The 24,405-nt window shown below is 44.6% G+C and overlaps 2 protein-coding genes across 2 annotated transcripts; one reads left to right on the top strand and one right to left on the bottom strand.

Annotated features, from left to right (window-relative positions):
• msantd4 (Myb/SANT-like DNA-binding domain containing 4 with coiled-coils) lies at positions 1 to 7,083 on the bottom strand (the record flags this gene model as incomplete). Its single annotated transcript, XM_083886932.1, has 5 exons — positions 1 to 914; positions 2,486 to 2,776; positions 5,795 to 5,890; positions 6,376 to 6,571; positions 7,076 to 7,083. 5 exons carry the CDS (start codon positions 7,081 to 7,083, stop codon positions 156 to 158), a joined length of 1,350 nt encoding a protein of 449 aa, XP_083743058.1. The 3' UTR covers positions 1 to 155.
• Positions 7,084 to 8,165: 1,082 nt separating this feature from the next.
• aasdhppt (aminoadipate-semialdehyde dehydrogenase-phosphopantetheinyl transferase) lies at positions 8,166 to 20,545 on the top strand. The gene is made up of 7 exons (XM_083886719.1): positions 8,166 to 8,404; positions 9,399 to 9,512; positions 10,228 to 10,348; positions 10,759 to 10,880; positions 11,658 to 11,819; positions 20,124 to 20,192; positions 20,318 to 20,545. Exons 1-7 carry the CDS (start codon positions 8,258 to 8,260, stop codon positions 20,486 to 20,488), a joined length of 906 nt encoding a protein of 301 aa, XP_083742845.1. The 5' UTR covers positions 8,166 to 8,257; the 3' UTR covers positions 20,489 to 20,545.
• Positions 20,546 to 24,405: the final 3,860 nt, after the last annotated feature.

Genomic DNA, 24,405 nt, shown 5'->3' on the forward strand with positions numbered 1-24,405 from the left:
CCAAATGTTCTTCAGTAATAATCGTTGACGTCACACACACCCGCTTAAGGGAAATGTGTGCGTAAGAAATAGAGTTGATCAAAGAGCAGTTGCTGTTGCATTAAAAACACCCCAGAAGCAAATGAATATCTGATTTATTCTCTCTCTCATCAGCCTCAGTGACTCGAGTGATCTTTGTGCAACTGCATTCTCTCCTTCTCCACCTGGAGGCGCTCTCTCTCTATCTTCAGTCGGCCTGATTCAAATTTGAAGAACTGCAGTCTCTCTTTCTCCAGCTGCAGTCTCTCCTTCTCCAGTTTCATTCTCTCTTTCTCCAGATCCATGACGCTCATCCACCGCTCACCTTTCTTCTCCCTCTCACACTGTCCGTCATGAGTGCAGGACGAGGAGGGCATGGAGGACGACGGCGGGCCTTGCTGTGACAGCAGGTTAAAAGAGGAGTCGACAAACTCTGACTGACTGCGCAGCAAAAGCCTCAGCCTCTCCCGTTCTACCTGTAACCTCTCCCTCTCCAGCTGCAGTCGCTCCCTCTCGACCTCTGTCTGGCGAAGTCGCTCCTTTTCCACCGCCAGCCGCTCTTTCTCCACGCCAAGGCGTTCGGTTTCCACGGCCAGCCGCTGCTTCTCCAGCTCCAGTCGCTGTTTCTCAACGGCAGCCAGAAACTCGGTGCCCACGATTTCGCCGTTGGTGAATCCTCCCAGAGCATGAGAGGGCATTCCCATCAGGCCAGCAGCCGGCGGCAGGTCTCTGTTGGTGGTGGAGGTCGGAGTCTTGGAGGAGCTGAGCGTGCCAACGTTGTTGTGTGAATAAACATCACTCACATGGCCCTCACCACGAGACTCGATGTCACTGAGGAGGGAGGGAAGATCATCTTCGTCTATTTCTCCTTCTTCATCTCCAACATCACCATGCAACTAGAATGAGAGGGGTGGCATTATCAACACAGAGCATTTAGGCTGCTTTTTTCTTCCATTACTATGTTAAAATGTACAGTAGAGTACAGAGGCGAATGTGCAATATAGTGCCTTTTTTTCAACACAATCTAGACAATCAAAAAATGACAATCACCAACTATATAAACACACCTGAGAAAAAATGTAAATCAGATATAACTTTTGAAATTTGAAATACCTAACGGTTCAACATTCACTTAGCTAGGAGATGAAAAAATGCATTCTGTAAAGCCTGAATAAACACACACACACCCAGGATGTCCATATAAGGCACTGTGTATTATTACCACAGCAATTTACCATAGGTGCACCATGAGCACTCAGAGTTAAGTCAAGTCAATTCAGTTTTATTTGTATAGGACCAAATCACCAATAACCATTATGCTGATGTGGCCCTCAGTGAAAATGAGTTTGACGCCCTGACATAAATAATTCTATTTGCTAGTTCTAATGCTAGTTTATTATAATTTTAAATGCACTTTTTGAATTTTCTTTTAGTTTTTAATTGTGTCCTCACCTGCTGCTTACTGGCTGCAGTAAATGTCTAGCCCAGTTAAATGACTTGGTTTCAAAATGCGGCCCAACTGAGTTTGGAATCGAATAGTCTTGTTCTATTACTATGATGTTTTACTTCTTAATATGTTTTCCAATTAATGTAGTTAATGTTACATATTACCCCAAAAATATATACTGTACATGTTAATATTTCTTGCAAATGTCAAGGTCAGCTCCCTACACTCTTAGCTAACAGCTAAGCTAACAACTTCCTGATGTTAGCTTTGCGTAAAACGAGGAGGGGGTGTGGAACAATTCCTAGAAAATGTTAAGTCTTGTCGTCCTCACACAGTGTGTGTGATAATCATTAGTATCATGCCGATATTAATGATCATATGATATTTTAGTGGCGGCATTCATAGTCTAGTGAATATAGAGGAAATGCTAAAGTTAAGACATTTTCTGATCTTAATGCATTCACAAAGAAATTAACATTTAAATGGAAATGGCACATCAGAGTAAATTGGGAACAAGGAGTGGGTGATGCAACAATACGGAGGGGAACAGCCGTACAAATATCAAAGAAGGAGAACGTTAAATATTAAGTTTAAACTTAATCCTGATTGTGGATCTGAACCTAGTGAATCTACAGTTTGTGAGTCCAATCAAAAGACTGCATTCACAAGAGCCACTTGAGCTATATAACGTGTTCATAATGACTGTGTTATATTTAATATAACTACCTCTGCTGACGAGGACATCCATTAAGCAATTTAACACATTAGCGAATGTTAAAATGTCAATATAGGCTGCTTGTAATTTAATAACAGGAGTAACATAAACAAGAGCTCTGTATCCAAAGGCATGAAGGTGTTTAAGGAAACAACTGTGCCTCCTTCATTTGCATATAAATTGATTTAATAAACTCGAAGGTTGAATCAGAACAACTAACCTACGGGGGGGAGAATATGTGGTGTAAGGACAAAACTGCCGTCTTATGTTGTTGTTCTACTCACAGGAAACACAGTGTGTCTTACTCTGTATTCACTGACATTGTCTTCCATCTTCATGTCCGGCGGTGCCATCATCGCTTGACTGCTGAGAGCCACCAGCTCCGGCCAGTCACAGTGACAGTCCTTTGGGAAGCCGGAGAGGTCCAGCAGCTGGTCGTACCCAGACCCCAGAGATGCTGACTCATGCTCAGGGGAGGAGTGATCGTACTCGGTCTTGAGGGCCACGGATGAGGAGGAGGAGGAGGAGAGAGAGAAGTCAGACTGAAGGTGCTTTCTCTTCATCAGGGCACGGCAATCCAGGTAACGTCGCTTCACCTGTGGAGGAAAGAAAACAGCAATTACAAGATTAGGAGGAGAACAAAGAGCAGTCAGTATCATATGAGCCAATACTCAGATTAAATGACAGTTGAGTGAATCTTTAATCGATGACCATTTTCTGTGAAATTCGTCCATTTAACATGACCCACTGACTCTAATCCAGGGGTCTCAAACTCAAATGACCTGGGGGCCAATGCGTATCTATTGTGGTCAAGAGGGGACGGGCCTAGAGAACAAAGAGTGGGAAAAAAACCAACTGTTCACAATATTGTATCATGATATCACATGTATACTTAATAATACTATTTATGATGCACACTGAATGTATTAATATCAAAAACAGACATTTATTTTAAATTACATCATTAATAGTGTGGACAATTGTAACTAGAAAATTCCGCCGGCGTAATTTCGATGGTGCCTGCAGCTTCCGGCATGTGTCGTCGCGTGCAGGACATTTGCTGGTAAAGTTGTACAGCAAATATGCGGGCACTTGCCGTTTTAAATGGCCGACTTCCTGTTGGGTCAAGGGCGTGTCCCTAAACATGTTCAGGACGGGTCCCTTGTCTTACATATGATGTTTCGTGCAGATCGGTCAATGTATGGCAACGTTACATTTAACTTCCTGTTTCGGGTGTTCCACTTCCTGTAGTGAGTTCATCTTCTGCAGACATGTTCAGGACGGGTTTCTGGTCTCACATATAAAGTTTGAGGTCTCTTCGTTAAAGTATGACGACACTGTGATGTTCTAAAGTGGACTGGGTCCTGATCATGTTGTTGACCATTTCTCATGTATGTGTATGTGGAAATGGTTGCACAGTTTTTGGGGATTTTTGTCGCCATGGTTACTCGAAACACTTAGAAAAGTCATAGCACACCTTTCCCGATCAAACCGCACATTTTGATATAGGATGTGTGGGGTTTTTCCCAAAACTGTGGGAGGAGTTGAGTGTCAAAGTTTGTGGTGGAGAAGTACATTTAGATAGTTGGAGACTGACAAGCCCCCCCAGCCCCTCCCCCTCCTCCTCCTCCTCCTCCTCCTTACCTCACGCACACACGCACCTGTGTCTCTGTCGAAAACCTCAGACAACAGAGAAAACGGGCCCTTTTAAAGTTGTCATATCTCATGAACGGTAAATGATAGAGGTAAAATTCTTGGTTTGTGAGTGTCACAAGGCTCTGAGCAGCGTCCACATTTAATTTCGTAAGAAACGGGTGAGAATTGATCGAGTAATGACAGTTTTAAAATGTCCTGAACTTGACTTTTCAAAAAGTCCAAATCTAAATTTTTAACATGGCAGTCGATGGGGACGTTGACCGGAACTCTCTGCGCAATTAGGTGATTTGAAGAAAAACCGCAAGTTGTATGAAAATAAAAACAACACACAGGGTTAGCCAACAACCATAGCAACATTTCGATGTAAAAAATGTCTGTTTAAGTTGGAAATTGTGGGCAGGAGAGGAGTTTGTTTGGAGATTTTGAGTGAATAATGTTCTACTTCTCACTACAGTGTACACTCTAGCTACCGCCCACGCACGCAATACACACCCATTATTAAAATTAAAAACGTAACATTTTTTTGCAAAACTTAAACTGCGATTGTGGAAAAACCGTAATATGTATCGAAACCGTGACTTAGGTGATAAAAGTCCCAAGTCTTGTGACCCCTTTAAAGTTATAATCACGTTTCTACGTTAAAGTATGACGACACTGTGAGGCTCCAAAGCGGGCTTGGTTTGTCGACTTTTGCCGTCCGTTTCCCATTCATGTCTATGTGGAACTCGTTAAGGGTTTTTCGCGATTTTTGTCGCCATGGTTACGCGAAACCCTTATAAAAGTCATAGCACACGATTCCCGGTCAAACCGCACGTTTTGATATAACTTGTGTCAGGGTTTTCTCAAAGCTGCGGGACGAGTTACGCGGCAAACTTTTGGCGGAAGAGGAATAATATCAAGAAGAAGAAACGCGTAGGATTATAAGAGATGCTTGCTCCGCAATGCATTTAGGCCTGAACTCTAGTTCTACTAGAGTTGAGGCCCTAAATGCATTGCGGTGCAGGCACCTAATTAAAATTCGTACCAGGAGCCATTTCAGCCACTGCCATTCGTGGCTCGGGCCCTAACAAGCGTATTTCTATATGTAATTGAATGTTGTATATCAGGGGTTCTCAAAGTTTTGATACCTGAGGGCCAATTTAAGAACCCAACGTTGGACTGAGGGCCGCCAAAGGAAAAAAAACAGAAAGAAATCCCATTTGTAATTATTTTAATGACCAGATTGCAGTTCTACAGTTTACACTTATTGGTCTGTATCCAGTAATGCCCAGTAAACATTTAACAAGCTTAAAACTATCAACTGTAATTCATTGCGGGCCGCCAGAAATGTTTCTGTGGGCCGCCATTGGCCCCCGGGCCACACTTTGAGAACCAATGTTGTATATGACACATTTAATAATGGTATAATTATGACCAAATGTCTTATTATTCCTGTTATTAAAAAACATTGCTAGCAAACATATATTATATTCTATCACCTCGCTGGCAGCTGTGCCTCAGTTACACACTGTGTTTAAAAGACGGTGAGGTCGTGGGCCATGTTTTCATTTTAACATGATATTAAGTGGGGGCCGCATGTAATCGATTATGGGGCCGCATGTGGCCCCCGGGCCGCCAGTTTGAGACCCCTGGTCTAATCCAATGCTTAATTGTTGACAGATACCCAGTACATATAAGAAACATCATTCTTATTTTTGTTCTGGTTAATATTCTGTCTTATTGAATCGGATAGAAACGGATTTGGATGAAAATTTCAGGAAATGTCCGCAATGGCTCCAGGAACAAGGGATTAAATTTTGGCCGTGATGCGTAGACGCTATCACTATTTTTATTGCTACTTTGTGGGGGGCTGAGTTGCCCTGGCGGAGGTCTGTGCTCTCTGAGTGCTTCTACTTTTGTATAATATTCACAAAACATTTTTTTATATGATACAACTGTGATTTGAAATACATACGGACCTCAGCAGCAGTACGTAGCTCGCCCTCCCCCAGTGAGTTGACACCTCGTGCCACTTCCTCCCACGACTGTCTCTTCAGCTCATTAATGGCTGTGTTCTGTTCAGATACAGAGAAGAAGAGAATCCAATTATTTGATTATTTTTACCATTACACTTGTAACAGGTGTTGGCGTAGTGTGTGTACAATTCATGTAGAGTGAAGTTGTGGATGTACAGCATGTCATATACAGGACAACTGGCGGTTAGAGAACGTTCTCTAAAGGTTGTATGGATGTTGTGACAAAGTAACGTTAGGGGAACCTTCTGGGAACCAAAGGAGAATGATCTATAAAGGTTGTACGAAGGTTATGACAATGTAGTGTTAGAGGAACATTCTGGGGACCAAATGTGCAACCAAAAACTAACATCAGGAGAACGTTAGCAGGGAAAACTTTCCATATAAACCACAGGAGAAACCTAGGGGGGACCAATACACAGACCAATACACAGTATAAACCTGACTTATGTGAAAATATGGTTTTAATTGTGAATTTCTAATAGACTAGAATGACATATTATAAATGATGAGTGAAAAATCCACACCTGCTGTCTGGAGAACAACACATCCCTCCTCTTGTGGATCTCCCTGATGAGAGTCTGTGTTTCTCTCACACTGTAGTTGCTCTTCCTCTTCCTCTTCAGATGTTTCACCTGCAGGAAATCCAGCTTGGCAGAAACGAGGGGCCAGAAAACCCCAGAAATACAAAGAGCAAAACAGAGAGACGAGGAGGAGAGATAACTGAGGGAAAACAAAGGTAAGAGAGTAAGAATGTATTAAAAGAAAATAGGAGGGGGGGTGGGGGGGGCAAGGCCACAAAGGCAGACAGGTGAGAGTAAATCAATGGTAAATCTCAGGTGAAGAGAATTGAGGATTACGGTTGTAAATAATGCAGCTTCCTGTAGCTTTTCTTTCCAAAGCACAACTATTCTCATGAGTTGCTCATTCCTCTGTGGTTTCAACAGCATGTTTCCTGGAAGAGTAAATTATCTAACACCTTCTTTTTTTTTTCTTTTTTTTATCAAAGGAGGTGTTTGCATTTTTTGTGCCTACAGTAATCTATTATGAAATGTTATACTCATAACTGGACTGGAACACTGCCAGGTGAGTTTACACAGGTAGATATGCAGCCAAAATGGCTCTCCAATTTTACAGGTAGTTACAACACAGTGCACAGTGCCACAGAGAGACTAGTTATTTTAGGAAAGGTTAGTAGATTAGTTAACTAATTAATTAACTAAATACTTGTTCATTACACGGTTGATTTATAAGCTGCACATGTAGTAAATATAAATAGCTATTCTCTAACCAGCAGTAATTTCTCTGATTTAGCAACTCACAATGTCTAATACATTTTATGACAAAGTGTAAATATTCACTCCACGTGAATGCATAGATTTCAAGTAAATGTAGCATTTAAAACCTGCATTCCTCTTTATAAGCCCAGATGTAGACTAAAAATGTGTGTAATATGTGCTTCTGGGTTATTTCCCCACCGTGTGTTTCCTCTATTATGTCTAATTAAAACATGATGTGATGTTCTTATTTTTCTCACCGGACGAGCACAATACATTGTAAATCCAGCGATTATAAATGTAACGTTGCCCCGTGTGTTCCCTGCACCTCCACTGACGCGTAATCTGTGATATATTGTGAAAACAACTCACCTTGAGCTCACAAATGTACCGCAATCAAAACAAAATCGGAGAAAGGCAATTTTATGCTGCGTTCATGGAGCCCCAGGAAATTTGATGTTTTCCGTGATCAGCTTTTGCAGATAAATGCATTACGCTATTTGGGGGAAAGCAAGCTAGTAGTAGTGGTGGTGGTGGTGGTGGTGGTGGTGGTGGTGGCAGCAGTATGAGTTGTAGAAGTGTTTCTATTTCTTTGGAATATAACAACGATACAATGTGGTCGCCTACATTTATTCAGTGGCTCTATGCTAAGTGGTACTTTTGAGTACCGTAATTCAAAAGTTTATCAATAATACCTCGTATTCTCCTGTCTATTTTAGCCAAGTGTAGAATGTCACATGTAGTTACAGTATTCCTTTCAACCTCGACTTGTAGTGATTGTCTAAATTCCTGAGAACATTTGAAGGGGTCGTCAGTCGACGGCTCCTATTGGTCAATTTTCCACCGCGCCCACTTCTGACGACAATCACTCTCGCCGGGCTCCTTCGGTCATGTGTTGTTCAACGCTGTCACATTCAAAATGCAAACCCCGTGTCTGCGTTAACTGTTGTTTTATGAAAAGTTCTGACTTCAGTGTTGCTGTTTCCACACCCTGTGGAACACTGAACATGTGAGCTACAACTTTTCCTGGCTTTTGGTGCTCGTTCAAACTTCTAAATGCTAACGCGCGATGCTAACGTTAGCTCCACGAGTGTCTGTGTACAGTCGTAGGTGAGTCCACGGGACTGAGGACATGCAGGGCTCTGTTCGGTGGGCTTTTCGCTGCGGGTCGTGGACACCGAGCAGGTGTGAGTGGCTGTTCGCGGCTCGCTGCATCCAGAGAGAGGAGAAGGACAGGATAGGACAGTTTGTATTTACCAAGGATGCCAAGTCAGCCATGGTGAGTACGACTGTCAACTTTCTGTCAAACTAACACCAGACTTCCTCTCATTAGAGATGTTGCAGTATACAATGTAAGCTAAAGCACCCTACAGTCGTTTTAAAACAATACGTTTTGCTAGCGTACTGTTATTTGTTCATGTTTTTGTAACGTTACAACATCTGTAACACTTTGTTGATGTGAGAAGGGCTGAACAAACAAATAATCATGATCATTAATTAACATCATAAATTGTCATGCTGAAATTAGATGATTTTTGCACTTAATCAAAATGTGAAGGAACCTATGTTTAGGTTTTAAACATTTTCAATGGACAGAATATAACAAACACATGTTAAACACTGCCATGTCTTAAAAATATTGAAGTATTATGTTTTAAAGTGTGTTTGCGCTATGCACATACTAAACATTTGTTCCCTTTTTTGTAACAGCAGCAGCAACAATTCAGTTAAAGGTGCATTATGTAATAAATCTAACGCAAATGGCCATAAAATCCTCCTTATATGTCACAGAGACTCAGGAATAATGTTCATATAACAAACTGAACTCACCAACAACAACAGTACAGCCAAAATATTTGCATTAAAAAAAATATTTTGCAGACTGAAAATCATGTTTATGTTTTGAAATCATGTTTTGGCATGTGGCGCCACCTACCGCCGTCTACCAATCATTGCAGTCAGTAGAGTCTCAGCTGCCGAGCAACCACGAGTTGCCAGTTACGTCAGAAAACGAAACCTGAAAGACCTCGGTATTTCGAATTTATGGCACCTTTAAGTAACTTTTCTAAAAAATATATATATATAAACAGAAATCTTTCTGAAAGCCTGTGCATATGTACTAAATTAAGGTAGATTATGCGTAAGCAGAGTTTACATTTCACAACAATATCATGAATTGCAATTCTTTGGTCAGGATAAATGTGACATCATTCATTGTCCACTCATCATGAGATGTTATGGTAATATTCTGTCCGTGTTTGTTTCCTCATCAGGCCGGCAGGTTATTGCTCAGGAAGTTTGTCTGTGAAAGGACAGGGATTCCCTGGTCAGAGATCAGACTGGAGAGGTCTGCCAAAGGGAAGCCTTACCTGGCAGCTCCACTGAAGGTTCATCGTCAAACATTATTACATTGTAGCAGTCTTCCTCACTGTATGATGCTGCCACTTCTCTTTCACTGGTGCTTTGTTACTGCAAATACAGGAAGAGTTAGGAAGGGACACATAGTTATTGAGTACATCAGTAACATTGTTTAGGATTTATAAGCAGCAGAACATTAACTTTTTGTTTTGTCACTTCAATGCAGTGTGTGTGTATTAGAGCACCTAGAAGGCCGCTATATATAAATTATAATAAAGTTATAATTATAAAAAATGTTATTAATACAAAATACTCTGGGCAAAATTGGGCAAACTTGGGTTTACTTGTGTTTTGTTTTTTGGGGGTTTTTTTTCGAATTCATTTGTTAATGTGCCTTCAGCACTTGAATAATAAAATTAGCCAAGAGTCTTTCTTAGTATTTTTGAAATGGAGTCATCAGAAACACAGTGGATTAACTGTAAATGTCCATCTGCACAAGGGCAGAGACAGGTTCTTCCTTTTTGTGTAATATGCTTATTTTAATAAGAATCACACGCATTTATGATTCTAATTCTTGTATTTGGAAATGAAAGTATCATCAGAACCAATTCTAGGTTAAATAAGTTATTAATGTTGTGGTTATGAAGTACAATGTGATTGTTATTGGGTTGTTTTCATCTTTAATTTGTAGAAATATTTACAATTTCAGTGTCTCTGAACTCCCTTCTTGCTTTCTCTGCCAAGGTTGGTTCAGATTCAGGTGAGGCCTGGAGCTTCAACCTTTCCCACCAGGGTGACTACGCTGTACTCGCTGCAGAGCAGGGGTTCCAGGTGGGAGTGGATATCATGAAGAACACCATGCCAGGTAAATACTGAGGTCAACAGCTGATACAGCACTAATAAAAATATACAGTATCTGCAGACACAGGGCAATAGTTAATGGCTAGTCTTTGAGAGTGAGGTCGGCTGTGGGAAGATGTCTGGCATTTAAGTTAAATTTTGTTTTAAGGCATGTTTTGTATTGTGTGTGCATTTCCCAAATTGATCACAAGGGATCACTGTTGTCTAATATTTGTTAGAGTTAAATGCTCTTTCCATTTGTTTGTTCAATTATTTGGATTTGTGTGTGTGCGCACACATGCATGGTTTGAAACACTTTGAAAATCTTATGTTTTGCATCTGATACCCTCCTCCGGCTTCATCTTATCTCCCTTCTTTCTCCATCTTCCTCTCTCTCTCCCTTCTTTCCCTCCTTCCCTTTTCCTCTCCCTCCAGGTAGCAGCTCTGTGCCAGAGTTTTTCCGCATCATGACTCGTCAGTTTACTGCACACGAGTGGAGCGTCATCCAATCGGCTGGCTTGGAGCAACAGCAGCTTGCTGCGTTCTACCGCCACTGGGTAACCACGGCAACCATAGTACTTTGTCGTCACATTGCATCGCTGCTAGGCCCTGCGGTCGGTGTTCTTTTTTTAAATTTATTATTATTTCTCTTTTGAAGAAAACGTAGAGGGACATAACATTGCCAAAGTCCTTACACACACACACACACACTCACACACTTGTGTGTTGTTGACATGTGTGAACTCTGCTCAAGTCCCATTATTCTCCATGTCTGTCTTGTCCCTTTGCGTCTCAATCTAACAAGCAAATGTGTCCTCTCCAAGATATGTCTCACACACACACACAGACACAAACACACGGACAACGAAAGCAATGGTGGTACCAAGTAAAGATGTTGTGAGATTGAGAGGGTGGCACAGAGACATCAAGCTCTGATATCATCAGCACACTGTTGACTAATGGCAGAGCTCGATGGTTGCCATAGCGATTAGCCTTGTAATACTGTTATTGAGGCTCATTGGCTGTGGAATAAGGGTGGTTTTGCCCAGACACAGACAAACACATACAATCCGGGTTTTCTTTTTTCTTTTTTTTAATAGACACATTGTTATTCATGTATGCATAGATTCCCATCTGTTGTGGTTTCAAGTTTTTGTGTATTGAGCCAAAATAGAGTGGGGTCTAAAAGTCACGAGAGCCTCAGATTTATGAAGCCCACAGGCTGTTCCTCTCAGATTTGTCAGACATTATAGCATCTTTTTTTTTCTTCTTTATGGGCCTGCAGTTTATTTTCCTGCTTGTAACTCATCTCATTTTGCTCCCTTTCCACCAAGGCCCTGAAGGAAAGCTTCATCAAAGCCATTGGCACAGGTCTAGACTTCAACCTGCAGAGGGTGGAGTTTCACCTGTCCTCTGAACCCGTCACACAGAGCCAAGTGCTGCGTCAGACCAGGATGCATCTCGACGAGAAAGAGGAGGAGGACTGGATATTTGAAGTGAGTCTTTTTGAAGAACATCCAAATAAATACACGTCTTGATGTCCTATTTTTGTTGCACGTTCTGTTCGATGCCAAATAGAAAGTAAATATGGATGCAATGGTTCAGAGAATACATTTACAAAAAAAGTGTAGGCATGTTCACATCCCAAAGAAAAACAGCAACATGTCTGTTGAAAGATGTCTGCTTTGTTTTCTCTTACTGATCCGTTGCCAGATATATAAGGCATTCTGCCAAACTGTTTTATTTTTTGTGTTTTCTAATAGCACAGCTTGTTTAAGACACTGGGCACTTTTATATATTTAATAATGTCAATTAAATTGCTCAGTTGGGTTCTTTATTCTTTCTAATGTTTAATCGTCAAGTTTCTTTAATCTTATAAATATTTCCATCTACTGTTTTAATGGACAAGTGAAAACCTCATTGTATATTGGCAAGAAGAAGCTCTGTAATTGAGGAAAATACATTTTAAACTACTTTGAACATTTAGGGGCAATTCCATCTGCTGATAAAGAACATGAAATGCAAGCATCTTAATTAGCTACTGACTGAACATTGTCGAAAGACAGTTTTATAAATCGCTTGTTGACAGGTTTTCAGAATAATTGCATGCCTAGTAGTTGCTGGAGGCAGCCTGTATGAAACCGTGATACTGTGGATTCCTCCCTGTTTTATTACTTCGGACAGTAAGTGAAACACCTCGACCTACAGAGACTACCTTCCTCTCCACTTCTCCCTTTGATGTTTTCTCCAATATCCCCTTCTCTATCATCATCTTCCTTCCTTCTAAGTTACCTGCCTCCTCTTTCTTGCTCCTGTATGTTTCTTCACTCCACCTCCCATGTCTTGCCTTCATGCCCAGTGACAGAGGGATTAGCAAGTAACTACTAAAATGCTATCTCACCTTCTTAGAGGTCTAATGCTGTTGTATTTTCATGGATGGATGATCACATGTTGGTGGCAATATGTGTGTCCTCTTTAAATTGTTAATCGTAATAATACAAGTGACTGTATGCTGTACAGCATGTAGGATACATTAATGGTATGTGTTCTATTTCATCCTTACTGACCGCCAGAGGCGGTGCTTAAAGCACTGGATATCTCCACCTCGCGCATGCGCATTTCGAGTACCTAATATCAACATAGTCACTTGTGACCCTCCCCGTGACACCGGGAAGGCTATAACTTCCGGTGTCATCGGAGGCTCAGTTCCTTTAATCTTCTCGCTGCGCATGTACCGTCTTGCACTTTGTGCTGAGAAAAAAAAAGGAAAAACTTCGTTTACAGCTGGCCGCGTGCAGCTTCGCGACGACAGTCGGAGCCGCGGGGAACCCGTCCTCCAGAGGCTGTGGCCAGCTGATCATCTGAAACCTGACGACAGAAGAGAGTAGCAGGTCTGTGTCGGTGTTTGTTGGCGAAGGCAGCGTGTTCGCGCCCTCTCCCAGCGTTCGCTGTCCTCATTGCTCTCAATGTTTGGGTTATCGAGTTGGTGTGTTAGCCGTTAGCTTGCTCGGTTCTAAAACACCGCTCTGTGTATCTTACTGGGACGGTAGTGTTCTCGCTCCCGCCTCCAGTAACGCTATCATTTATTGTTTCTATTGGCAGCAGCGCTCACGCTCGGCCTGATTGATATGCTTTATCGCCGTAGTTATTGGTGACGGCGGTGTATTCGCTCGCCCGCTCCCAGCGCTCATAGCATTTTGATTTTGCGTTAGCGGTTTAATACTACCGCTTCAATTATTTAATTGGTCTTTACCTTACCGGTGATAGTAGTGTTTTCGCTCCCGCTCCCGGTAACGCTATAATTTGTTATTTCTGCTGGCGGCAGCGTTTGCGCTCCGCCTGTTTCTATACTTTGTCACCTCCGATTGCTGGTGAGGGCAGTGTGTTCGCTCCCGCTCCCAGCGCTTGTAGCGTTATTGATTTTGCAGAAGATTAGCGGTTTAAGACTGCCGCTTTGATTATTTATTTGTCTGTACCTTACCGGTGATAGTAGTGTTTTCGCTCCCGCTCCCGGTAACGCTATAATCTGTCATTTCTGTTTGCGGCAGCGTGTGCGCTCCGCCTGTTTACTGTACTTGTCACCTCCGATTGCTGGTGAAGGCAGTGTGTTCGCTCCCGCTCCCAGTACTCGTTGCAGATATTGATTTGCGTTAGCGGTGCTAGGCTACCGCGTTATTTATTTATTTGACCATACCGGTGACGGTAGTGTTTTCGTTCCCGCTCCCGGTAACGCTATAACCTGGTTATATTCTGTTGGCGACAGCGTTTGCGTGTAGGCAGTGTGTTCGCTCCCATTCCCAGCAACGCTGCTTCGGCTGCCTTCTTGATGGCCCATCCTTGTGTCGCCTGTGCGGCTCCTCTTGTTCCCGAGGACGGTCACGACCACTGCCCTCCTTGCCTCGGTCTCGAGCATTTGAGGGAGGGCCTCACTGAAAGCGCCTGCATGAACTGTGGCCTCCTGCCCTGGGGGCTAAAGGTGGCTAGGGTGGCGGAGATGGAGCGGGCGATGACTGACGACCCTTCCACCTTAACCGGTCTCCCCCCACATCAACCCGACCGTTCTCGGCGTCGGCGTGAGGGAGCTGCGGTGGTAGGTGCCCCCCCCAAGAAAAAGGGGAGGGGCGGGCTGTCCTCCAAGGTGGACGGTTTGGCGGCTGACATGGAGCAGATGAAGTCGCTCCTCCTGGCCCTTCAGCCTGGGACTACTGGGGTGCTGGCTGGGCTACAGCCTGGCCCTCCCTCGGAGAATGCGCCTATGATTGATGATGCCTTATCACTGGCCGCTTCATCCGGTCTCTTCCATGAGGCTGTTACAGAGGACGATGCCTCCCGCACATTGGGGGAGGCCTCTTGCTCTTCGGTTCAGAGCTCTCTGCAGGGGACAGCAGACACTTCCATGGGGGCCATCATGCGTATGGCTCTTGCTCGCCTACAGCTTGACGTTCCGCAGACTGACTCGGCGCAGGCTAGCGCCTTCTTCAGGCGCAACCCTGCCCCGACCACTTTCACTGTTCCTTCTTCAGGGGAATACCTGAAGGAGCTTCATGCCTGTTGGAGGGACACGAGGGCACTTTCTCATTTAACCTCAGATGCCCGAACCTTAGCCGCCATGCAGGATGCAGCACAGGTTGGGCTGGGGCGTATGCCGTCCGTTGAGCCAGCCATTGCCTCCCTCATTTTGGCTCCTGATGAGGCCTTGAGGCCGGATGCCAGATGTCCCCGACCACAGTGCAGGGTCACAGACGACCTTCTTTCGAAGGCCTATGATGCGGCAGCACGTATGGGTCGTATTGGGAACTCCCTCTCCCATCTACTGCTGAGCCTGTCAACCTCTCTGCAACAGGCTCAAGTGGATCCTTCACTGCAGAGTCTAAGCGATGCCTCTTTACAGGCATTCGCTTTCATGTCGAGAGAGTTAGGACGGACAATGTCCACTCTTGTCCAGACTCGCCGCCAGGTTTGGCTTGCTCAGTCGCCCCTGTCTGAATCATGTAGGAAGGTTCTTCGTGCTGTGCCAGTGGAACCAGGGGATCTTTTTGGCCCAGCTGCCTTGGAAGCACTGGAGAGGGCGGCCCAGGCCACGCAGACCAGGCAGCGGCTTTCTGGCCTTCGCAGAAGAGTCTCCACTCCTAGCAGGTCTAGGGGCCCCGCTGCTGTTCCCCGGCAGCACTCTCAGCCACCTGCTGGTGGCCTACGGAGGTCTCAGCGGCCTGCTCAGCAACCTGCTGACGGGTTTCGGGCCCCTGAGCGCCTGCCGTCTTGGCAGCCTCGTGCGCCGCAGCCTATCCGCCGTCCCCCCAGAGCCTCCGGAGGCCGGGGGGGCAGGCGCTAGGGGTGCGGGGCCGGCCGTCGGATGTTTTTCCCATCAGCAGCTCAGTTACTGGGCTGCCTGTACTTCAGACCCGTGGGTGGTTTCCACCTTGACCCGGGGGTACGAATTGCAGTTCCGACGCCGGCCCCTAGCCTTCGGCCGGGTCAATATGACTGTTGTCAGCGACCCGGCGAAGGCCTTAGCTCTAAGTCAGGAGTTGTCTGCCCTCCTGGCCAAGGGCGCAATCGAACCAGTGGACCCTCTGCTACGTCCCGGGGGGCTCTACTCAAGGTACTTTCTTGTGGCGAAGAAAGATGGCGGATTCCGTCCCATTCTCGACCTGAGGGGACTCAACAGGTTCCTGAAGGTTCTGCCTTTTCATATGCTGACTGTGTCAGACACGCTTCGTGTGGTTGCCAGGGGAGAGTGGTTCACCACTGTCGACCTGAGGGACGCATACTTCCATGTCCCAATTGCATTGCACCACCGGCACTTCCTCAGGTTTGCCTTCCGCGGACAGCATTTTCAGTTCAGGGTACTTCCCTTTGGTCTCTCCCTTTCCCCGAGAGTTTTCACCAGGGTTGTAGCAGCAGCTCTGGCACCCCTGCAGAAGCAGGGCATGAAGGTCCTGCCGTATTTGGACGACTGGCTGGTATGCGCACCGTCCCGACCCCAGGTGGCTCAGGATACAGCCCGGCTAATTATGCACGTGGGCCGGCTGGGCCTGAACGTGAATTTTCAAAAAAGCAGCCTGGACCCATCCCAACGGGTCATATACTTGGGGATGGTTCTGGACTCGGTAGCCATGATGGCCTCTCTGGCACCTCGGCGTGTGGACGATATCCTCCTCCGCCTCCCCCTCTTCAGGGTTGGCAGGATGGTGCCGTTTATTCAGTTCCTCCGGCTCTTGGGAAAGCTGACCGCTGCTTCGTCTGTCGTTCCCTTGGGCTTGCTGTCTCTGCGCCCTCTTCAAATGTGGCTGAACAACCTCCACTTGGACCCCAAGTGGCACGGTTACCGGAAGGTCAGGGTGTCTCGGCGGTGCCTCCTCTCTCTGTCCCCATGGGGACAGAGGGAGTTTCTGTCTATGGGCGTACCGATGGGAACTATTCCATCCCGCCGGGAGGTGGTCACAACCGACGCCTGCCTCTCGGGGTGGGGCGCGGTGTGGCAGGGCAGGACTGTCCAGGGTCGGTGGCCGGCCCAGCACCACATGCACATCAATACACTGGAGCTCCAAGCTGTGCAACTGGCACTCGTTCACTTTCTGCCTCAACTGGAAGGCAAACATGTGCTTGTTCGATCGGACAACAGGTCCACAGTTGCCCAGATCAACCACCAGGGGGGCACCCGGTCTGCACAACTACTCCGGCTATCTCGGAGCCTGTTGACTTGGGCATATCCCCGCCTGGCCAGTTTGCGAGCAGTCTTCATTCCGGGGGAACAGAACCAGGTCGCAGATTTTCTGTCACGACAAAAGCTCCCACCGGGGGAGTGGCAGCTCCACCCGCAGGTGGTGGAGATGATATGGGGTCTTTTTGGCAGGGCGGAAGTGGACCTCTTCGCCTCGGCGGAGTCGGCACATTGCCCCCTCTGGTTCTCCTGGATGGAGGTGACCAGCCCCCTCGGCCAGGACGCTTTGGCTCACGATTGGCCGCAGAGACCACTGTATGCTTTCCCGCCACTGCCCCTGATTCTTCCTACGCTCCAGCGGGTGCTTTTGCAGGGCCACAGACTCCTTCTGGTGGCCCCCTTTTGGCCAGGGAGACTCTGGTTTCCACTGCTGCGCAGCCTCTGCTGCAGCTCCCCATGGCGCCTCCCCTGCAGGAAGGACCTCCTTTCGCAGCGGCGGGGTCAGATTTGGCATCCGGATCCCGGTCGCCTCCAGCTCTGGGTTTGGCCGCTTCAGGGCCCGACCCTCTACTGAGGGAATGTACTGTGGGAGTCAGGGGTACTATTCTGAACGCCAGGGCCCCATCTACCCGGGTTCAGTATGAGAACAGGTGGAAGCTGTTCTCTGACTGGTGCAGGGATAAGACAGAAGACCCAGTGCGTTGCTCTGTGGCGACTGTTCTTGAGTTTCTGCAGTCTCTGCTGGATCGTGGTCGTTCTCATTCCACTTTGAGAGTCTATACAGCTGCTATTTCTTCCAGACATGAAATGGTCGAGGGTTCTACAGTAGGGTGCCACAGACTGGTGTCCCTCTTCCTTAAAGGGACACTGAGGCTGCGTCCTCCAAGGACCCTGAGGGCTCCAGCATGGGACTTGCCCCTGGTGCTGGAGGCCATGCGGTCACCTCCCTTTGAGCCTCTGACCCAAGTGGAGCTGAAATGGCTTTCTATGAAGGCTGCTTTTCTGCTCGCCATTACCTCCGCGAAGAGGGTCGGGGAGTTACATGCCCTGTCAGTGGCTGATACCTGCCTGCGATGGAACCCTGATGGTTCAGGTGTGGTCCTGTGGCCGAATGTGGCGTTCCTGCCCAAGGTGCTTTCACGTACGCATCTCAACCAGCCTATTCAGCTCGCACGCTTTGGCTCCCTGTCTGAGGAGGGTAGGTCGGAGCTGCTATGCCCGGTCCGGGCACTAGAGGCTTATGTTGCTGCTACGGCCGGTATACGGCGGTCGGAGCAGCTGTTTGTGTGTCATAGTGGCCCTAACAGAGGTTGTGCACTTTCCAAACAGAGGCTGTCCCACTGGGTTGTCGATGCCATCATGCAAGCCTATAAGGCCAGTGGCTGCCCCCCGCCATCCGGGGTGAGGTGCCACTCCACTAGAAGTGTCTCTACATCATGGGCGGCGCTGAGAGGGGTGCCCTTGGAGTCAATCTGTGCTGCGGCATCATGGACGTCGCCTGGCACATTTGCACGGTTTTATCGTGTCAACGTCGCTGCTCCCCATCCGATGGATGTGATCCTGCGTCTGAGCTCTACTGTCTCTGATGAGTGAGGTGGGTGTCGGATTCTTTGTGACCTTGTTGGTATGAGTCATCCAGTGCTTTAAGCACCGCCTCTGGCGGTCAGTAAGGATGAAATAGAACGAAAGTTACGAATGTAACTACGGTTCTATGAATCCTGGATGACCGCCAGAGCGTCCAGTCACTCAGAATCCTTGTGTTCTCGCGAGAAGATTCTGGGAACTGAGCCTCCGATGACACCGGAAGTTATAGCCTTCCCGGTGTCACGGGGAGGGTCACAAGTGACTATGTTGATATTAGGTACTCGAAATGCGCATGCGCGAGGTGGAGATATCCAGTGCTTTAAGCACCGCCTCTGGCGGTCATCCAGGATTCATAGAACCGTAGTTACATTCGTAACTTTCGTTTGTTTTTGTGTGTGTGAGAGAGAGTTTTGGTAATGACTTTGAAATCCACTGGGGGCGATAAAGGTTTCACACGGGAACTTTAAATCTGGCCTTTTCCAGAGAAGTTGATGAATAGGTTTGACCTAAAGATTTCTTGTAATTTCTTGTTTAAATATGTGTACAGATTGGAGATTTAAAAACAATATTTCTATTGTATATATTTTGATGCCTAATTAAAGTGTAACCAAACCCCTAAACCACTTTTATCAGGTGTCAACCAGTGTATATCAGTATCTCTTCGATCCATGTGCAAATCTTCACAGTTTAATGAAAATTTTACATGTTGAGATAAAAATCGGTCTATCCAATTCCCTTTCTGGTCAAACACCTGCTACTGCTATCAGATTTTGCCATTGGCTTTCTTGGTCCCTCCCTCTTCTTCTGTCCCCCACTCAGCTCACAGCCCACGTCTTGGCATTTTTGAAAAATCAGACCCCGGTTGGCTTCAGAAAAGGAGGTTTATTTACCCTTGGTTGTGTCATAACGCAGACACGTGCACCAGAGCGCCCTGACAACAGGTCAACAATAGGAACAGCGACACACATAAGTGTTTGTGATCAGTGAATGAGTGCAGTGACCTCAAGAGGTGAAACCCACCTCGAGTGCATCGGTTTCTATCACAGAGACTCTGAGGTTTACCAGAGAGAGAGAGAGAAGATGAGCAGCAGCAACCGTGGTCATGTCCTCTGACTCACTGTGTGCTGATTGACTTCATCTAAGAGCTATGAGAGGTTTGTTTTTTTTTCTGCTGAACTCTGACCTCTGGTGTCACTCCCACAGGCCTTATACAGAAGAATAAAAACACATTGGACACACAGGCATTCAAAACAGACTGTTCTCCTCTTATCAGCGAGATGTAACAAATAATAACAACTACTCTTGTAATCTCCACCATTTTGTAACACACTCTCCTCTACACACACACACACACGTTTGCACAGCTATTCTTCTTGGGACACTGCATTGACCGGACTGGAATGGATTTTCAGTGAGTGAGAAGTGTGCGTTTTTAAAATGTGTTTATAGGGTACAAATTGAACCCATTTTGGGTTCAATTTAGGATGAAAACATCTGATTTAACACATATTAATCATATACTGTAATATGAATTTATTGTGTGATTCTGCAGGAAAGTTTGCTTGATGCTGACCATCATGTTGCCGTAGCGCTCGGACCTACGGACAAACCATGTGTTGCTGTAAGGACAATTCATTTTATATGTTCAGTATTTACTCATTAGGTTTTACAGTTGTCCATGTTCAGGCTGAATAGATGAAATGATGAAATAATTCTACATATTCCTCTTCCTTTGTCTTTCCTCAGCCTCTTCCTTCATCCCTACCTCCTCCCACCACTTTTACACTGCTGTCTTTCAGTGACCTCATCGCCTCAGCCTCACCCCTGACAGAGGAAGACTCCGCCTACTGGGACAGCTTTAAGACGAAGGCTGAAGCTCCACGGAGACAGAGAGAGACGCGCACCACGTCCAAATGACCACCTGTCTCTCACTGACAGTGAAGCTGCAACACAACAAGTCCACTGGAGTTTATTTATGAAGCCAAGACTCTTAGGTTTGTCTCAGAGGACGTCAGAAACTACACTGCTTCTGACACCTTCTATTTGAAGTTCTGCACTTCTGAATGATTCAAGCATTTTTTTTAAGCTTGATCGATGGACACAAACACACTGGACAGTTTATCCAATTATTACCGTTTGATTAATGCGGCGATCTCTTCAGAATGTCAGTTGGCTGCAGCTTTCTTTCACAAATAAACAATAACAATACATCATTTACTGTAAGAATCCACATTGAGCTCATTATTGACCATTACCCCTGAACAATATGCTGCTTGAAAACAGAATTTAAAATACACATTTCTGTCCAGGACTTTGGTGAACAAATTTTAATAATCTAGATTTGGATCTACTCTGATATTTTAAAATCTGAATGCATGGTCTTTGTGTTTTCAATCTTCCTGTGTTACATATGCGTAGAGCTGGACAATAATTCATTTATATTTATTTACTTGAATTCAGTGTCATTTTGTATCTAAATGCACATATAAAAGTGGAATCAATACAGTCGCATTTTAATTTACATGTGATTATGCATTAGTTTGCCTAATAGATTAGATGAACTTCCTTCGTAATAATTATATTTTTGCTTTCACAGATGAGGGTTATTTCTATATGTGCTATGTGGTGGGAGTTACAGACTTGAACAAAAAGAGACATATTTTATCTTATGGGGCCAAAAAGCTAATCTTCACAATCTGTGATGGAAATAAGAAGACATTTTTAAAGTAAGGGTTAGGGTCCGGGTTTCTCTCCTATCATGTCCAGATTAATGTCTTTTCCTATGGCTTCTGTTTTTAACCTCAATCTTATCTTACATTCATTTACATCTTTCTTTCTAACCCTAACCCTTTATTCCGTCCTTCCTTCCTCAGATATAACTACCAAATTTGTAGTGATTTCTATCTTGTGTCCATCATTTTTAGATGAAGACCGTTATAGTTGACAATCCGATGCAGCAGTGTCAGGCTGCACATTTCTCTCTGCATCACATTATTTATTTATTTATTTACCACAGTCTATTATAATAATAGTCTACATAGCATGTGCATATGTCATGTTTGTGACATTACACACACTTGTCAAGAGTTTCTGCGGGGTCTTAAAAAGTATTAAAAATTGATAAATCAATCTTAGGAAAATGAAAGTATTAATCTTAATTGTGATTTCATGAGGTTTTATGCATAGAGTATGCTTTATTGTATTTATTGTCCTCCCTAAAAATAACGATGCACAGGCATGCTTGCCCTGCAAGATCAGCATGAAAATTAACTTGTGAATACTACTTATTTATTTTAATAAACCTTGCCTTTTGGTTTAAATGTATTATTTCAAGCTTTGTTCCTTTCCAGCTTACGAGTTCCTTTGTATGGTTGTGCTCTATAGATTTAATTGCAAACTAAAACTGTTTTGTAAGTTAAATATGTGTTGCTGATTACAGCTTGAAGTGACGATAAAGTCTTAAAATATTTTGAGGAGCTCTTGAAAAAGTCTTAAAAAGGTATTGAAATCAATTTATTGTATTCATTTTCATCTTTCTTCCTTCCTCAGATATCGCTACCAATTTGTCGAATTTGTAATTTTTAGACCAAGACCATTACAGTTGACCATCCTCTTTATCTCTCCCTCGACAACACTTTGTAGATGCAGCAGTGTCAGTCTGCACATTTCTCTCTGCATCTGCATCAAGTTTTTTTTTTTTCATAGTCTATAATAAGATTATATAACATAATGTGCATAATGTCATGTTTGCGACGTTACACACGCTTGTTTCTTTTCAACAGTTCTATAAACACATGGAGTGACGCAAAGATCAATGACTTGTCCCACTGCCAGAACTAATGCGAATTAGTCATTACGTTTGAATTCACTGAAACCACAAGCAGAGAAACAGGTCACTCGTATTCTGTATATATTTTCCGACATGACCCTGACTACATGGTGGATTGAGTGCTTTATTTTATTTAAAATTTTACGCAAATTATTTAAAAAATGGCTAAAAACAATGACACGGTCACAAACGAGTTTAAATTATTTGACCACGCATAATACTATCTGACAAACTTATTTCTCCTTTCACGCTTCTCTGTCCACACCACAGATTGAACTTTTGTAACCTTAGCATTTCAGTACAATTGAGGGGGATTATGGGTATTGATGAAAGCGCAGTCTGCTGTCCAAATGGCTTACACGCAGGAACCTCTGATTGTATGTAAGAGATGCAACCACGTACACAAAGGCGATTCTAGAGTCTGTAGGGGCCCTAAGCAGAAATTCCCAGAGGGGGCCCTTCCAACCAGTGTTCATCACCATTATGTTATAAATAATCTGACACCAACAAAAAATGTATGAGTTCAAAATATATATATTTTTTATTTTTTTTTATTGAATGAAATAACATGGAAAAACCTTGTAATTAAAAAGTATGTGAAACTATAAATGTAAAGAACAATAAAATACTGTAAATAGCTTTTAAAAAACTATATAAACTTAGTAAAAAAGATATGCATTACACTGTAAATAATCCTCTTCATTTTCCAACTTGCAGAACGATAACTTCACACAGGTTTAAGTGAGGTGGGGCCCCTTTAGGGAGGTTTTCTACTGAGATGTCATCGCAAATCGTCCATTGTTTTTTAAGGGGGACGGGGAGACGGCTGGTCACTGCGCATTTCACTAAAAACAGCCCTCAGGCTCCGAGTGTCGGGGGGGCCCCTTTCAGCTTGGGGCCCCAAGCAGTTGCCTGCCTTGCCTGTTCACAAGCTGCGCCTTTGCAAGTACAGCCAGTATGTCAGAAAGAAAGTGCCGTCAGTCAAGTGTGTGCAGGTCGAATGAAAGAAAAGAGCCTGAAAACACACACAAACACACACACACACACACACACACACATGCAGTCACTGCCTCCAGCTGGAGTGAATTAGTTTGCCGTGAAGGAGGAAAGAGAGGAGGCAGTGGGGTCACACGAGTGTCACACAGGCTTTTCCTCCTGAGAAGAGAAGCCATTTTTAGATGCCTCAGGTTTTTTTTTTTTAACATGTGGGATCGAGACAGAGTGCAGACTGAGATGAGAGATGAGAACCACCTCAGCTCACTGATGGTGATAAAAACTGATGTTTTCTTCTTTACAGGAGGAGCGGGGTATTTAGACTTTTACTGGCAATGTTTTTTTTTTTTTTAAATAGATTCAGTTTCAAGGTACTATAAATGTTTTTAAGCCTCTTGAAACTTCAAACCTGCATGAAGGATATGCACACTACAAATGACAGGCACTCTCCTTCAGCAGGTCCTGCTGTTGGGGTTCAGCCAAAAGAGCTTCACATGTGGATTCTCTGAGTGATCTGAAATTGTCAGAGCATGAACTCCGTGGGGGAGTTGAAGTCAATTTTGAAGGATAACTCGCTCGGTTGATGTGACTGCTTCTAATTGGTTGGAAAGCACGTACACCTGTATCATAATTGGGTTTCTTGCTGGATCCTGTTTTGGTCGGATGCTGTGCTTTCGCTAACGTTGTGCACGTGTGAGGTTTTCTCCTCTTCGTGTGTGACACATGAGCCTTGCCTTGCTTTGCTGGAATACAAAAATGTTTTTGTTTTTGTTCAGTTTTTCAGTTGAAAGTGGGTTTTTTTGCTGCACAACATACAGCAACACACAATCTGCCAATTGCTTGAAATGTGCATAATGCAAAAGTAAACCTAATAATCCTGATGCTTACTAACCATAATCCTAATCCCAATACCTAAACATAACTCAGGTCCTCCCGGGATATAAATAAATGAGTAAATATTCAGTACAGTATCTCTGGACACACACACACACACACACAGGTCATTTGCTCA

This window comes from Microchirus variegatus (genome assembly GCF_963457635.1).
Source record: "Microchirus variegatus genome assembly, chromosome: 3".
NCBI lineage: Eukaryota > Metazoa > Chordata > Actinopteri > Pleuronectiformes > Soleidae > Microchirus > Microchirus variegatus.

Bases quoted from the DNA above. Each gene is read 5' to 3' on its own strand.
- aasdhppt (XM_083886719.1), top strand. From the start codon at position 8,258: ATGCAGGGCTCTGTTCGGTGGGCTTTTCGCTGCGGGTCGTGGACACCG. The intron at 8,405-9,398 runs GTGAGTACGACT...TTTCCTCATCAG, and splicing joins AGGATGCCAAGTCAGCCATG to GCCGGCAGGTTATTGCTCAG. The intron at 10,349-10,758 runs GTAAATACTGAG...CTCTCCCTCCAG, and splicing joins CATGAAGAACACCATGCCAG to GTAGCAGCTCTGTGCCAGAG.